The sequence below is a fragment of the Blennius ocellaris genome, assembly GCF_963422515.1.
Source record: "Blennius ocellaris genome assembly, chromosome: 4".
In the NCBI taxonomy this organism is placed as follows: domain Eukaryota; kingdom Metazoa; phylum Chordata; class Actinopteri; order Blenniiformes; family Blenniidae; genus Blennius; species Blennius ocellaris.
Genome location: NC_137653.1, coordinates 30,613,597 through 30,630,136, shown reverse-complemented (window position 1 = coordinate 30,630,136; position 16,540 = coordinate 30,613,597). Strand labels below are relative to the sequence as shown.

The following is a 16,540-nucleotide window of genomic DNA, read 5'->3' as shown; positions in this document are numbered from 1 at the left end:
TTTTTTGTTTTTTTAACCAAGTCATCGACTAATCAAAAAAAGAATCGACTAGTATTAAAATAGTCGTTAGTTGCAGCCCCAGAACAAACATAAAATTACAAAATAGAACTTGTCCATGGTACCAAGGAATACACAAAAAGATCAGGTTTGATTCCTTTTGATGTATTTCTCCTTTAAGGGAAACGAGATCAAATGTCCCTTTTGAATTTGTGGATTATTGGCTATTTCTAACTCCACCTGGGTAGTTTTGTGTGTCTTATCTGGTCTTTGAATGAGTTCATAATCCTAATGTCTTGTGAGGACCCACATCTGGCCACATCAGTGTTCTCATCCATCCACAGTCTTATTGTCTCCGGTTTTGGCTGGCCGCTATACCCAATAGGATTCGGATTCCAATCCACTGCTGGTCCGAAGAAAAATTTAAACCAACCTACACACACAGTACAAAAAGCATACATTACTATCCTTTGTTCTATTCATCATCAGACCTCATTTCTTACATCCATCATTCAAAGTATCTTTTCAAGCATAACGAATTACTCAGATTAAAAAGTACTCCAATCCTCGTGAAATGCACCACAGCAAATGTGTTTTATTGCTGTAAACAAATGATTCTCTGTGAATTTACATATTGGAACTTGGGTGGACTCAACTGATGCACGTGAATGCATCACGAAAAGCTGTCAGCTCCTGATGTTAAAATCAGACCAACGGGGATCACGCTCCTCGCTAGATTGAACTGAAACGGTGTTTCTCGGCGGCGGCTAACCAAGATGGCGATAAAGAGCCAGAGCTATTTGCTAGAGCAATCTGACATTTCAGCCATTGCCCTTTCACACCGTGCTCACTGTCACACTGGTAAATGCAGCCTCTTAGACCTGCAGAGCGATCCTTCTCTTGGAGATTTAATGCATCACTTTTTCATGACGACCTCTTTATCAAACTTTTGGAAATGCAGACAGACCTCTATTTAGAGGTAATTGACTGCAGTGACTGATCCAAGATTGTTGAGGGAAGCTTATAAAACCTACATATGAGGCATGATTATATCGTACTCCAGCAAGAAGAAACAAGAGCGCACTCGAGAACAATCACAGAATTGAAAAGAAAATCCCAAAATTACAGGAAGAATTTCACCGATCCCAATCGAATGGAGTGCTTAAAGAGCAAAAGGCAGCAAGAACACTGTTGACTAATTTCCTAAGAGTGTAGCAATGTGCGTACTGGTCCCCGTACCGTTCGGTCCGGTCCAGAGGTGTACCGCGGTACAAACATTTTAAGACCAGGGCTGGACGTCAAGGCTTTCCCGAATGTCCGAGGCCAGTAAAAGCTTTGCTCGGGCAACTGAATCATCCACCCAACTTGCCCGAATGGGCTTGAGGTTTTTTTTGACGATATTTTGACGTTCTCTCGCCAAAAGTCACTTGGTATCGCCAACGGATCACACCATCGCTGGGCGTGGCCATTTCTTGCCCTGAGAGCGCGATCATGTGATTCTGGCGTGGATGCCGATGGTCGTGGCCGCTATTTTCTTTCCGACTCGTGTTCCTCATTCTGGTCAGTGACGTGCCCAGAAAACAGGCTTTCTGATAGGATAGCGTCAACTCCTCCTCGTCCGCCATTTAGAATTTTTTACTTCCGTCAACATTCAGATAGTCACCAGAAAATATTAAAAAGTCACTTGAATTCATCCCATAACAACAACTTCAACTAAAATGACATATTTTTGATTATTTTGACTTTCTCATCCCGAAGTTTCCTAATTTTTTATGGTGCTGGAAAAAAGTTGACTGACCAAGAAGAGGAGGAGGAACATGGACACAATTTGATTTGTTTATATAATAAAAATACATGACACACATTTACCATGTTATTGAAAAATGTAATGTTACTCAATCTGTCAAATCAAGGACGTCTTCAGCTTGTTCAGAGTGAACTTCCAAGATCATGTCTCTGCTCCGACATGAAACGACACTTCAATTTGACAAATTTAGTAACCCTGCCCAGTATTCATGTGAGTCACAGCATCATTTGCGTATGCCGTCTAAATGATGCTGTATGGCATTTAGACAATTACTTGTACCAGTACTTGGCATCGGCAGGTACCGTATTTTCCGCACTATAAGGCACCTAAATACCTCAAATTTTCACAAAAGCTGCCAGTGCACCTTATAACCCGGTGCGCCTTATATAGGGAAGAATTGCTCTACTCAAGACTGCTATTTGACAGCTGAACAACCAGAAGCTTTTATTTTGACAACTCTAACTTCTCAACTGGATCTTCAGAGCGGACGACACTCCACACAACACCTTCATCACTCATGGTTGCACACCAACATTCTAACAAACCAAAATAAACTAGATGAAATAATTACTCCCTAAACTGGGGAACAAAAACACATAAACACAATCAACACAACACCAAGCCCAACAACAACCCACAATAACCTCCAACAACACAAAACATGAATTCCCATCATGCCTTGCATCCTGAGCTCCTCAGTGCAGCCGACAGCTGCAATGAATTATGGGAGTTTCTGTTTGTGGTGTTTTAAATGCAATTATTGGGGGTTATATTTGGTTTGTGGTGTCGGTAATAATTGTGTTGTGTTGTGTTTTTGTTGCTTAGTTCATGTAGTTTAGTTTATTACCGGTAGTTGTAAGTTGTCAACCAGCAGTGAAGAAGGTTTTGTGTGTAGTGTCCTCCTGGCATAGGCTGCAGGTAGGACTATCAAAATAAAGTGTGTGCACCTCTCTGGGTGTTAGAATCAGTGGAAAATGTAACCTAATGGCTTTGAGCTATAAAGGTTGCTGATCACTGGTCTATTCCATGCGCCTTATAATGTGGTGGCCTTATATATGAACAAAGTTGTAAATTATGTCAATCAATGTAGGTGTGCCTTATAGTGTGGAAAATACGGTAGCTAAAAGTTAGTACCATGTTAATAAAAGTGGTATCAGAGCATTGCTACTCATTATGATAAAATCTCACTTGTGATCAATCTGAGCTGTAATTCTCCTCTGAGCTAAAGGGAGGCGGTATGTCAGGGTGATAATTCCTCTGTGGCAGTGTGCCATATGGATAGCAACTCCTGTCACCATCCGCTGCCGTGAGAAAACAAACATCTTATCAAAGCTACAGTCCCGCTGAGCTTCTTTGTGCCTCCATAAGTTCTGCACAGCTTGTGTTGAATATGCATAAGCACCTTTCTGATACAACACCATGTTAATGTTTCAGGCCCATAAAGACGGCAGCCTGCAGCAGCTGCTGAGCGGAGAAAAGGAAGCCTACGACTACGACCTCATTGTGATCGGAGGAGGATCTGGAGGCCTTGCATGCTCAAAGGTGAGAAGATCTAACCGCAGCAGGAAGTCTGCTGTTTTTGCTCCATTGATTGGTGTCATTTCCTGAATCAGTGAGTAACTTCTGGTTGAGTAATTAAGGCGTAAAGTATCTGCTCCGCTGACAACAGGAAGCCGCCACGTTGGGGAAGAAGGTCATGGTGCTGGACTACGTTGTGCCCACACCAAAAGGAACCACCTGGGGTAAGATGCTTCCTGTTCCTGCACCAGTCGAGACGCAGAAAGTCTGAAAGCTAATGGAATGTTTCTCCAGGTCTTGGCGGGACCTGCGTGAACGTGGGCTGCATTCCCAAGAAGCTGATGCACCAGACCGCCATGCTGGGCACCGCCATACAGGATGCCCGCAAGTTCGGCTGGGAGTTCGGGGAGACAGGTGAGGACTCGGAGCAATGGCCTCAGAGGTCCCGGTGAGGGGACGTAGCCCCTCTCATCCGCAGTCAATCAGCAGGTGAGAGTTTAGTCTCACCACCACCTTCTGGCCAGTCGTACTCACGCTCGCTTCTCATGCGTCCTCAGTGGAACACAACTGGGACGCAATGAAGACGGCAGTGAACAACTACATCGGCTCTCTGAACTGGGGCTACAGGGTGGCGCTCAGGGACAAGAACGTGAACTACGTCAACGCGTACGCCGAATTTATCGAGCCGCACAAAATCAAGGTAACCACTTCCAGATGATCTCAGTCAAGAAATGTCGAAAGCAGGTTTCAGTTGAGGAGCCACCAAAAGCACAATTACAGTTGACCGTGCAGGTCAAATACTGCCATAATAACCTTTGTTGTGGTGCAGAGAATGTGATGAAAATGTTGATATTTTTTCTATTACTACTGAAATTGACAACGATCTCAAAATAATCCAGTTTTAAATAAACCCTCTGGTGCCAAATACAGTGAAATGTCCAAGCAAGCTCTCCTATAGCTGTTGCATTCTGGTTGTTTTCACATCCTCACCCTGATGCAGAACTTTGAGGCTGGTTTGATAGCAATGAGGTAGTTCGCTTTCATAGCAGATTCACCGACATCTCGGCTCGGGTCTCAGTGTTATGTAGTGTCTGCTACTCTTAATAAATTCGCAGAAAAAAATACATTTTCTTAGAATCTTTAACAATTTGCTTTGTGGTATGGTATACCACACACTTTGCCTGCAACTAACAGTTATTTTAATGATCGATTAATCGGTCAATTATTTATTTGGTTAATCGATGAATCGGTTAAAAAAAGAAAACATTTCAGATTGTAGGACCAGTTGATATTGAACAAACCAAACATCAAATATGGCATGATTATTTAAAAGCAACTGAAGCAATACAAAAATGTATACAATATACATATATATATGTATACAAGATAATTATTAAATAAGATTTAATGCACTTCACAGACCACACACAGTCTAGTTTCATCCTGAGTGGACCAGACTGGTAAAATATTAGTATAAAGTTTCAATGTAAACTTCACTGCTCCACAGATGTGTGATGTTGCAACAGTAATCTCAGCCAGGGTGAGGTGACGTCTCTCCCCTTCAGAGTGTGCTCTGGCGGCTAGCCGGTTAGCTCGAGTGCTGCGCTGCAACGTTGATGTTTCAGAGGGAGCGAATGGTGGCCGAGTGACGCATAAATGGCGCGAGACAACAAATCGATAATTTAATTCATTTCCAACACTTGATGATCAAATTTAATCGATTTTATCAATTCATTGTTGCAGCCCTACGACATACCACATACGTGAAATGCTCTCTCTCTATAGCCATGATTCCACCCCAGTGCCAAAGTGTGTCGGGGTGGGAGGAGAGATACGGCAAAACGCATCTTGGCCCAACTCTGTCGCGCTATCCCACCACAGACAGTTTGGTTAAAATATAGGCAAGAGTTGTGAATGACGTGGGTGTGTGTCGGGCAATGAACACGGAAGGACCCAGCAATGGGCAGCCTTCCAAGTAAAGCCTTGAGCCTCCTTTCTCCATGACGTTGCTTAAATTTCTCATTGTGTCCAGCTCCCGCTGAATCTCCTCCTCTCTTCTCCTGTTACTGAAAGGGATGTCTGCGCCTTGTTGAAAGACCGCGGTGATGTGGAGTGGGCCGATGCTTAAATGAACCGAGTTTGCAAAACAACCAGTGAGGGGAAAGGCGGCGTATGTGAACGGGAGAGTTTACGGCTGATGAAATATTTAAATATTGCAGGCAAGTTGAAAGGGACAATTGTCACCACCAATCAGCTTGCAGCTGCGTTGTCGGTCCTCCTTCTGAGGCCTCAGTGGAGGGGGTGACGAAAAATGGAACTGGTTGTTAAGGTTTTTTCCGTACCATCCACATCTTTTGTCAGTGGAGCCACACGAAAACCCGTTCCATCCCGGCACAAACAGGCGGTGGGACCTCAGCGTATGTATTGTACTGCCACAGTGTTAACAACAGTCAGCCAAACTCTTTTCACAGCCAGGAAAGCGAGCAGCCTTGCTCCTTTAATGATTTCTTGTAGCTAATAGCGCTTTTCCACTAGCTCCTACTTGATCTTACTCGTCTTGACTCTACACGACTCAGCCTTGGCCGTTTCCATTACAATATACAGTAAAACTTCTGATGTAGAGACAACCTAAAATCCAGGGGATAGGGTGAGGAGCTCCGTCACCCTTAGAGATAGGGGGAGGAGCTCCGTCACCCTTAGAGATAGGGTGAGGAGCTCCGTCACCCTTAGAGATAGGGTGAGGAGCTCCGTCACCCTTAGAGATAGGGGGAGGAGCTCCGTCACCCTTAGAGATAGGGGGAGGAGCTCCGTCACCCTTAGAGATAGGGGGAGGAGCTCCGTCACCCTTAGAGATAGGGTGAGGAGCTCAGTCACCCTTAGAGATAGGGTGAGGAGCTCAGTCACCCTTAGAGATAGGGTGAGGAGCTCAGTCACCCTTAGAGATAGGGGGAGGAGCTCAGTCACCCTTAGAGATAGGGGGAGGAGCTCAGTCACCCTTAGAGATAGGGTGAGGAGCTCAGTCACCCTTAGAGATAGGGTGAGGAGCTCCGTCACCCTTAGAGATAGGGTGAGGAGCTCAGTCACCCTTAGAGATAGGGGGAGGAGCTCCGTCACCCTTAGAGACAGGGTGAGGAGCTCAGTCACCCTTAGAGATAGGGTGAGGAGCTCAGTCACCCTTAGAGACAGGGTGAGGAGCTCAGTCACCCTTAGAGACAGGGTGAGGAGCTCAGTCACCCTTAGAGACAGGGTGAGGAGCTCAGTCACCCTTAGAGACAGGGTGAGGAGCTCAGTCACCCTTAGAGATAGGGGGAGGAGCTCAGTCACCCTTAGAGACAGGGGGAGGAGCTCAGTCACCCTTAGAGACAGGGGGAGGAGCTCAGTCACCCTTAGAGACAGGGGGAGGAGCTCAGTCACCCTTAGAGATAGGGTGAGGAGCTCAGCCACCTTAGAGATAGGGTGAGGAGCTCAGTCACCAGGGAGGAGCTCGGAGTAGAGCCGCTGCTCCTCCACACTAGAGGAGCAGCTGAGGGGCTCAGGCACCTGTCTCAGATGCCCCCCGGACGCCTCCCCAGGGAGGTGTTCCAGGCATGTCCCTCCGGTAGGAGGCCTGTAGGCAGACCCAGGACACACTGGAGGGACTATGTCTCTCGGCTGGCCTGGGAACGCCTTGGGGTGCCACCGGAAGAGCTGGAGGAAGTGTCTAGGGTGAGGGGAGCTTGGGCAACTCTGTTAAGACTGCTGCCTCCGCGACCCGGCCGTGGATAGAGCGGTAGATAATGGATGGCTGGATGGAATTCACCAAAATCTGGCATTTTCCTATAAATATCTGACTTCCGGTTGAGTTTTTGGTATGGCTGTAAGAGAATTCTTCTTGACAGTCTCGGCCTGTTACATATGTGTGCCGATTTTTGTAGCTTTTGGTGAAATGGGATTCTGGGGCTACCTTTGTCCAATTTTGCATGTGGCGCCATTCGGCCATTTCGCAAGTCACATGCGTAACTCCTCCACATTATCGAAATTTTCGCCAGGCTTGACAAATGTACAAAGATCCACAAAAACGTGTCTGTTTCATGCTGGCAAATAATAATGATGATAATAATAATCCCTATGATTATGGTCCGATGCACTGTCAGTGCTTGGACCCTAGTAATCCTTACAATTTCGATGTGGTCCTTCTGCACTTTCAGTGCTAAATATGAAGAAAAATGTACATTTAGATAAAATTAGGTTTGTCCTCATGGAAACATGAATTTAATATTTTGGGGATTGTGGTAAGTGTTTGTGCATTGATTTCATAGCGCAAGACTTGAAAGTCTTATGCTTGTTTTCTTGTCTGAAGCTTTCCTTTGTCTGACAGGCCACAAATAAACGAGGAAAAGAGACTATCCACACGGCGGCCAAGTTCATCCTGGCTACCGGAGAGAGGCCGCGGTACCTGGGCATCCCGGGAGACAAGGAGTACTGCATCACCAGGTGAGTGCGCAGGTACACACACTCTAATGTGATAGCTAAGTTACCTGAATCCTCTTTGAACCAGAGGGTGTGTTTTCTCCTGCTTGTTTTCCTGTCATCTCTGCCACCACACACACACACACACACCTTGTTACCTTGTTAATGATGCAGCAGGAAGCCTTGGCTCAGGGCAATCATTAATCTCCCACCTGTCAAAACCTCATGCAGGTTTATTCTCAAGTGTGTATGGCGATCATGTGAGCAGCCGTCGCCTCTCGCATCAGATTTATAAAGACTCAGAGTGTGAAAGAAAGAAGACACAAGTGGAGTTTTACTATTTGAATGTGTTTTGTTGAGCTGGACTCCAGTGTTGGTCATAAAGTCCAAATTGAAGCCATTCAGTTCATCACTAATGAGGAGCTAGACACGTCTTTGAGGACTCCTGCTCCAATTATTTGACATGACTGTGTGCATGTGACATTAAAAAAAAATATATATATACATTTTACTTGAAGCTTCTTCAGAAAGGAGACGAGCTTGTAACAACAGCTGTAAATATGTCAACAAACCTGAATTACCCTAAAGGGCTATCCATGTGAGAATGTCGGTTCACATAAACGCTGTTTTTGGACAATCATCCACACGAGGCTGCGTTTTAGAAGCCCGAAAACATGTTGTTGTTTTTTTAAAACATGTGTCCCAGAGCAGGGAAATTCTAAAACCCTGGCTCGACATTGAGGTGTGGACAGCGAAGACCATCCTTTATGAAACAAAGATGATAATAATTGCCGTGCCTCTCCTATCCACCACGGTCTGCGATGGTATCTAATAACCACATATGTACTACATGCTCTTAAGCTTCGTGTTGAACTGTGTTCATAGTGATGTGTGGACGGAGTGTTTTGGGTTGTTTTGTTTTTTTAGAACGCCTGGGTCAAAAAAGGTCATTTTGGCTTGTGTGGACAGGGCCAAAATGTCTTTTCTATCAACACTTTGACAGGTGAGATTTCTGGTGTTCCACCAAATCAAAGCAAAAGGAGCTGTGTTTATTTAGCACGAAATACAACACAGTCATTTGTAGATGCGTTTAACAGAGAGAAACCAAACAAATCCACATGAGCGACGGTGGAAAGGAAAAACTCCCTCTAACAGGAAAAAACCTTTGCAGAAGCCAGACACCTTTTCTGATGGCCTGTTGGGGCGAGGGGATAGAGGAGATAAAGGGACAGGGGTTAATAAACAGACCTTGGTTCGGGTTAGGATACAGACCCTGGTTTGGGTTGGGAACTGGCTTGTGAACTTTCTCACTCTTATTAGCACCTAGCAGGAGAAATGCAGTATTGAAGTATCTTGTGCATCTCTAAGACAAACTGACTCAGTGCAAATGATGCTTCGGGGTAAAGAAATGGCTCTTCCCTCCTGCAGTGATGACCTGTTCTCGCTGTCATACTGCCCGGGGAAGACGCTGGTGATTGGGGCATCCTACGTGGCACTGGAGTGCGGTGGCTTCCTGGCCGGCCTGGGCCTGGATGTCACCATTATGGTGCGCTCCATTCTGCTGAGGGGCTTCGACCAGGACATGGCCAACCGGGCCGGAGAGCACATGGAGGAGCATGGGGTCAAGTTCCTCCGGAAATACGTCCCTGTCAAGGTGAGCGAGCATCCGCAGGATGGCCGTGGGTCACTGGGTTTGCTAACAAAGCATCTGCCAACAAAGCAGCAGCTGTTGAGCAGACTTTGAACCCAGAGTGTCTGCATTTGATTTATTGTTGAACCATCTGGGTTTTAACGGTTTGATCCTAAATCTGAAACGGCTTGATTATTAAATGAACCAGATCACCATTTTAATGTAAAGTGTGAGTGTTTATTCTTTCTCCAGTCCCGAGTGCAGGTAGAAAATCTTGTGAATTTCAAATAATTGATATTGTAAATTAAGCCATCTTCGTTCTCTGTTTGGGTTCATGACTATATCAAACATGTCGGACAATCTGAGTGGCATGTGATTGTCTCTCAGGCACCAAACAAAACTTGTAGGAATCTCAGCAGAACATTTTTCCATTGAATTAATGGAGAAAAAACTAAACAAAACAAATCTACCCGAATTGTATTTTTTAAATCATTAAGGTTATGGTTAGATTAGCTTTGAATCGCATCAAAACCAAATGTCCCACCACTCTAAACAGAAAATGAATCATGCTAGTAAACAGATAGGTGATTGGCGGCCTTAAAGCTCTGTGGCCGGCGGACGCACCGGTGCATCCTAATCACATGACCGTTTTAAAAGGCAGTAGCGTCATCTGGTCCAGTGTTTCAATCCGTGTCAAAAGTGCAGATATAAAACTACAAGATCGTTTTTAAATGATGTTGATAGCCCAAATAAAAGAGATGTGAGGAAAACTGTGTCCGTGTTTTTAGTTTTTAGTTAATTATAGTTTAGATTTACTTCACAAGTAAACTAAATGATTGGTTGAGCATGTCTAGGAATTTTATCATCAATAAATCTATGCCAACCGAATTTGTAGTTTTATGGTGTTTTTAGATCCACTGTGTTAATAAAGTATGCCAACCTAAAAAACAATACTTCAGAGCTGCATTTATGAGGTTGTCCTGAACAAAATGACACCAAAAAAGACAAGGTTTAAGGATTTTATATTTGAGATATAAAGGAAAAATCAATTGCAGTGAAAAACAGCACAACGTGCTTCAGGCCCAGAAGGGTTAAGGCCAATTCATACTCCAGAAGAACACGAAGAAAGTTCAGCACTTCGGAATCCTGCCAACAAAATGACGCAATCTTTTTTCGGCCAGCTCCCTCTGGCCAAAGAAAGTGGGTTCGGCTGTGCCAACCGTCCGGGGTGGAGTATGTCGATGGCGCACAGCCAAAACTTCTACACTATCAAAGGATCAAAAAACAATGTCGCTACGAACACTTGGCTGCCACAAGCCAAAGGGAACCAGTGCTGGATAAATCTACATATTTTTTTTGTTATTACTTTACAATGATGAAATAAAATCAAGTAAATATTAAATCATGAAAGTAAATGGCACAACAAAATAGCTTGCGGGAAAGAAATAGGTAGATCTTTATTGTACTTTCTAATGGATTGTGGACTACTAAATGCTTTATTGTGACATGTGATGAGTTGTAGGTCCAGTTGATATTCAAGGGACCAAACACCAAGTATGTTATGGAAGAAACATACTTATTTAAAAGTAACTAATCCAATGCATACAATATACATACACGTAAAGACAGTTTCCTCTAGGAGTTTTTTCCAGTAGCTGGAGCGAGGGCGTGCAGTTATCCATAATTTCCCTTCGTAGTTGAAGCATTTGTGCCACAACCAGTGCTGGTCAAATATATATACATTTTGTTATTTGTATAAAATCATAACATAGTATCAGGTAAATATAAAATAAAAATAGATATACACACACACACACAAACACCTGAACTTTTAGGAAAAAAATTGACCATAAATGGTGCGTTCTAGTGCATTGTGGACGACTAAATTCTACATTGTGTGTGTGTGTGTGTGTGTGTGTGTGTGTGTGTGTGTGTGTGTGTGTGTGTGTGTGTGTGTGTGTGTGTGTGTGTGTGTGTGTGTGTGTGTGTGTGTGTGTGTGTGTGTGTGTGTGTGTGTGTGTGTGTGTGTGTGTGTGTGTGTGTGTGTGTGTGTGTGTGTGTGTGTGTGTGTCAAAAAAAATTCCCCTCTCACCCTCCGCAGGCGGTCACCTGTTTTTTCTATTCCAAGCTCGGGTCCTCTACCAGAGGCCTGGGAGCTTGAGGGTCCCGGTCCTCTACCAGAGGCCTGGGAGCTTGAGGGTCCCGGTCCTCTACCAGAGGCCTGGGAGCTTGAGGGTCCTGGTCCTCTACCAGAGGCCTGGGAGCTTGAGGGTCCCGGTCCTCTACCAGAGGCCTGGGAGCTTGAGGGTCCCGGTCCTCTACCAGAGGCCTGGGAGCTTGAGGGTCCTGCGCAGTATCTTTGCTGTTCCAAGTACTGCACTTTTCTGGACTGAGATGTCCGAGGTTGTTCCAGGGATCTGCTGGAGCCACTCCTCCAGTTTGGGGGTTCCTGCCCCGAGGGCTCTACTGTCACCTTCACCTTCCAAGCCTCTCCAGCTCCTCTCTGAGCCCTTGGTATTTCTCAAGTTTCTCATGTTCCTTCTTTCTGATGTTCCCATCACTTGGTATTGCTACATCCACCACCACGGCTTTCCTCCGCCCTTTATCAACCACCACGATGTCTGGTTGGTTCGCCATTACCATCCTGTCTGTCTGTATCTGGAAGTCCCACAGGATCTTCATCGGTCATTCTCCACCACCTTTGGGGGGGTCTCCCACTGTGACCTTGGGGTTTCCAGACCATACTCCGCACAGATGTTTGGGTACACTATGCCAGCCACTTGGTTATGGCGTTCCATGTATGCTTTCCCAGCCAGCATCTTGCACCCTGCAGTTCTGTGCTGGATTGTCTCAGGTGCCTCTTTGCACAGTCTACACCTTGGGTCTTGTCTGGTGTGGTAGATCTGGGCTTCTATGGCTCTGGTGCTCAGAGCCTGCTCCTGTGCAGCCAGGATGAGGGCCTCTGTGCTGTCCTGTAGGCCAGCCCTCTCTAGCCATTGGTAGGACTTCTTGAGATCAGCCACTTCAGTTAAGTTCCGGTGGTACATCCCATGTAGGGGCTTGTCCTCCCATGATGGTCCCTCTTCCAGCACTTCCTCATCTCGCCATTGTCTGAGACTTCCGTTGAGTATGTCATCCGTTGGAGCCCTGTCCTTGATGTACGTATGGAGCTTGGATGTTTCATCCTGGATAGTGGCTCTCACGCTCACTAGTCCTCGGCCTCCTTCCTTACGGCTAGCATACAGTCTCAAGGTGCTGGATTTGGGATGGAACCCACCATGCATGGTGAGGAGCTTTCGTGTTTTAACATCTGTGGTCTGTATCTCTTCCTTTGGCCACCTTCTTATACCTGCAGGGAACCTGATCACTGGCAGGGCGTAGCTGTTTATTGCCCTGGACTTGTTCTTGCCATTGAGCTGGCTTCTTAGGACTTGCCTCACTCGCTGGAGGTATTTGGCCGTTGCCGCTTTCCTTGTTGCCTGTTCAAGGTTGCCATTTGCCTGTGGTATTCCCAGGTACTTGTAACTATCCTCAATGTCTGCTATTGTTCCTTCTGGGAGTGAGACCCCTTCAGTGTGGACTACCTTGCCTCGCTTTGTCACCATCCTACTACATTTCTCGAGCCCGAATCACATCCCAATGTCATTGCTGTAGATCCTGGTGGTGTGGATCAGGGAGTCTATGTCCCGTTCGCTCTTGGCGTACAGCTTGATGTCATCCATGTAGAGGAGGTGACTGATCGTGGCGCCGTTCCTGAGGCGGTCTCCATAGCCAGTCTTGTTGATTATTTGGCTTAGGGGGTTCAGACCTATGCAGAACAGCAGTGGGGACAGAGCATCACCTTGGTATATGCCACATTTGATGGACACTTGTGCAAGTGGCTTACCATTGGCCTCGAGGGTGGTTTTCCACAACCTCATCGAGTTTGCAACGAACGCTCTGAGAGTCCTGTTGATGTTGTACAGCTCCAAGCATTCAGTGATCCATGTGTGTGGCATTGAGTCGTAGGCTTTCTTCTAATCAATCCAGGCAGTGCACAGGTTGGTATTACGGGACCTGCAGTCTTGTGCGACTGTTCTGTCAACTAGGAGCTGGTGTTTGGCTCCTCTGGTATCTCTACCAATGCCCTTCTGTGCTTTGCTCATGTATTGATCCATGTAGTGGGGCAGATAAGTGTAATTTTTTAGAAGAATCGTGCAAATGATGATACAAGCATCAAATTTGGCACACTTGTTCTCCAAGGGGTACTAATCAAATCTGCCCGATTGGCCAATTGAAAATCCAAGATGGTGGCCATTTTTCAAGATGGCTGCCAAAATAGCCATCCGAAGTTGATATTTTGCTTAAAATATTTGTAGTTGTCAGATTTTCATGATTAAAGTGTGGATTCCTATGTTTTCAAGCCTGCTGAACTATATTTTCTAGTTTATGACATGGTTAAAACACTCTGGGACACAGTTTTCATGTTTATTTATGAATTCCATATGTTGGCTGGGTATTGCAATGTACGGGTGTAGTGTTAAGAGTTAGTACCTTTGACTCAGTGGTTAGTCACATCTATTGGATGGACTACTGACACTGGTCCTCTGCGCTCGCCAAACTCTAACCTATGGCTCCAAGAAGATGCTAGTGCACAGCATCTGCCACCCTTGTAAATTGTGTTGGCTCGCAGGTTAAACTATATGTGGTATAGCACACAGAGTCTCCGCATGTGATGGAGTACATCTACATCTAAAACCTTCAAGTGCACTCTGATGATGGTCTTGAAGGAGTGATTGTCGCGCACTACCAAGGCACATTGGTGACATCACTGCTGTGAAACTCAGCATGGGGTTCAGTGTCAGCTACATAGATGATTAATGTTGACATTATACTGCAACAACCGACTGGTATTCCAAATGCTGCCTAATCAACCCCAGATCAGTTAGGCAGCCGCACCTGAATAGACAGGATGTACCAGTGCGGGAGAGCCGAGCCAAGGATAACGGGGTTTTAGTTATCTAGATGGTTTACAGATCGCACAGGACTAGCTGGATATGAAGACATGTCTGGTGCGAAGGATGCCACATACAGCAGCAGGCACCATGAGCACACAGTGAGTGCCCAGAAATCCTTCTTTGTAAAGGTTGAATCACTGTCTGCAGTGATGCAGGAGATGGGTAACCCATTCCAAGAAGATTCAGTAGACCTGATGGTTTTAGACTCAAAAGACATTGCAAACCCAACTCAAGCTAAAATCACCAGCGAGGCAAGGAGCAGTTCCTATCATTTATGAAAGGGCTAGAGGATGAAACTGATAGTCTTTTCTATCATCCAATCAAGAAAAACCCTGTTTCATTCTTCAAACAAGATCAGACTAAGGGAATTTCGAAGGAGAAAGTCCTAAAAGATGACCAAGTTATTCTCACGACTGTTTATCTCATGCCAAAACAGACAGTGTCACTTGCAAGAATTCTTCAAGCACGAGAATCAGTCACACCCTGCATCTCTGTGATAGCGGGAAGCTTCATATGTGTCAGAAATCACAGCTGGTTGAAATCCTTGAAGCCCAAGTAAATGTCTCCGTGGGAGAACCAAAAGGAGACACAATCATCATTGATGGCTCAGCACTTATCAATGCTTCACCTCCTCGTACTTCAAAGATTTTTGATGACTATGCTAAACATCATCCCAAAAGTCCAATCCTATGGTGCTAGGCATAAACGGGTGGACATACTCTTTGATGTCTACAAGAAATCAAGTCTGAAATCTGAGACGAGGCTAAAAAGAGGGCAAGGAAGCAGAAGAAGGGTGACGGGAACAAGTAAAACACCAGGAAACTGGAAAAGCTTCCTTCGTCACCCCTGGAACAAGTCTGAACTGTTTCACTTTCTTGCTGAAAAGATCTGTAAAGCAGGGATGACAAGCACAGTCATCGTTACAAAAGGAGAAGATGCCATTACTAATGCAGTGAAGTCTCTGGATGCTCTGTCCCCATGTTATCATGAAGAAGCTGACAGTAGAATATTTGTTCATGCCAGGCATGCAACGACGGATGGCAGCAAGTCTATAATCATCAAGGCTAATGACACACATGTGCTAGTCATAGCAATATCTGTACTGCCATCCTTCCAGGAACTAGATCTTCAGGAAATGTGGATTGCCTTTGGCCAAGGAGCCCATATGCGATGGATTCCAGTCCATGAGATAGTCTCTGCAATAGGGCTTGAGAAAGCTAGAGGAATCCCCTATTTCCATGCATTCACTGGATGTGACGTTGTGTCTGCCTTCCGTGGGAAAGCAAAGAAATCTGCATGGCAGACTTGGAATGTATTTGATGACAAGGTTCAATTTAATGTCTTACTCTTCTGGTGCTTCCTGTTGAAACAGAAACCTAATAACCCAAGCAAGATATTAAAGCAGCCGTTTCCTGTTGTGCTGCTTTCTGAGACGACTGGATAATGAGATAAGACAGTTAATCAATCCACTGTTTCTGCTGAGTCATAATGACGGATGGTTTCAGCCGGAGCTTGGATCCAGAGTGACGTGAAGTGACCAGCTTCCTCTGTGTGACAGGTGGAGGAGCTGGAAGCAGGCACTCCTGGCAAGCTGAAGGTGACAGCCAAGTCTACAGAGAGCGACGAGATCATCGAGGGAGAGTACAACACTGTACGTATCATCACACTTCTCACACGGCAGTTTTTAATAGGTTGTATGCATGTATGATTGCAATCTTATGTTATACTCAAAATATATTATTAATTAGGTGTAAAGAAAATAAATTCATTAAGTTTAAATCAATGATGTCGAACACGTTAGTTCAGGGGTCACATACAGAACAATTTCATCCTGAGTGGGCAGGAATGGTATTATCGTGCTTTAAGAACATTTAAATGTAAGTTTTTCCTTGTTGTGGTGCAGAGTATATGTGATGAAAATGTCAATATTTTCAACTTCATCTTCAACTTTATGTATATCCAACATTCATTTTGAGGTGCTTTTAAAGGAAAGACACCCAACAAATCAAATCCACATGAGTGACAGTGGAAAGAACAAAACGTCCTCTTTTGGGAAGAAACCTTTGCAGAAACCAGACTCAGAGGTGGCGGCTTTCTGCTGGCCGGTTGGGAGGACAGGACAGGACAGGACAGGACAGGACA

At 45.2% G+C, this 16,540-nt stretch overlaps 1 protein-coding gene across 1 annotated transcript in view; it reads left to right on the top strand.

Moving 5' to 3' along the window:
- The window catches only part of txnrd3 (thioredoxin reductase 3), a 39,345-nt gene that overhangs the window by 8,645 nt on the left and 14,160 nt on the right, over positions 1–16,540 (top strand). Inside the window, exons 4-10 of the mRNA XM_080495903.1 lie at positions 3,239–3,346; positions 3,474–3,546; positions 3,617–3,736; positions 3,880–4,022; positions 7,680–7,795; positions 9,200–9,425; positions 15,957–16,049. Coding sequence (XP_080352029.1) covers positions 3,239–3,346; positions 3,474–3,546; positions 3,617–3,736; positions 3,880–4,022; positions 7,680–7,795; positions 9,200–9,425; positions 15,957–16,049 — 879 coding nt within the window. The remainder of the gene's footprint in view (positions 1–3,238; positions 3,347–3,473; positions 3,547–3,616; positions 3,737–3,879; positions 4,023–7,679; positions 7,796–9,199; positions 9,426–15,956; positions 16,050–16,540) is intronic.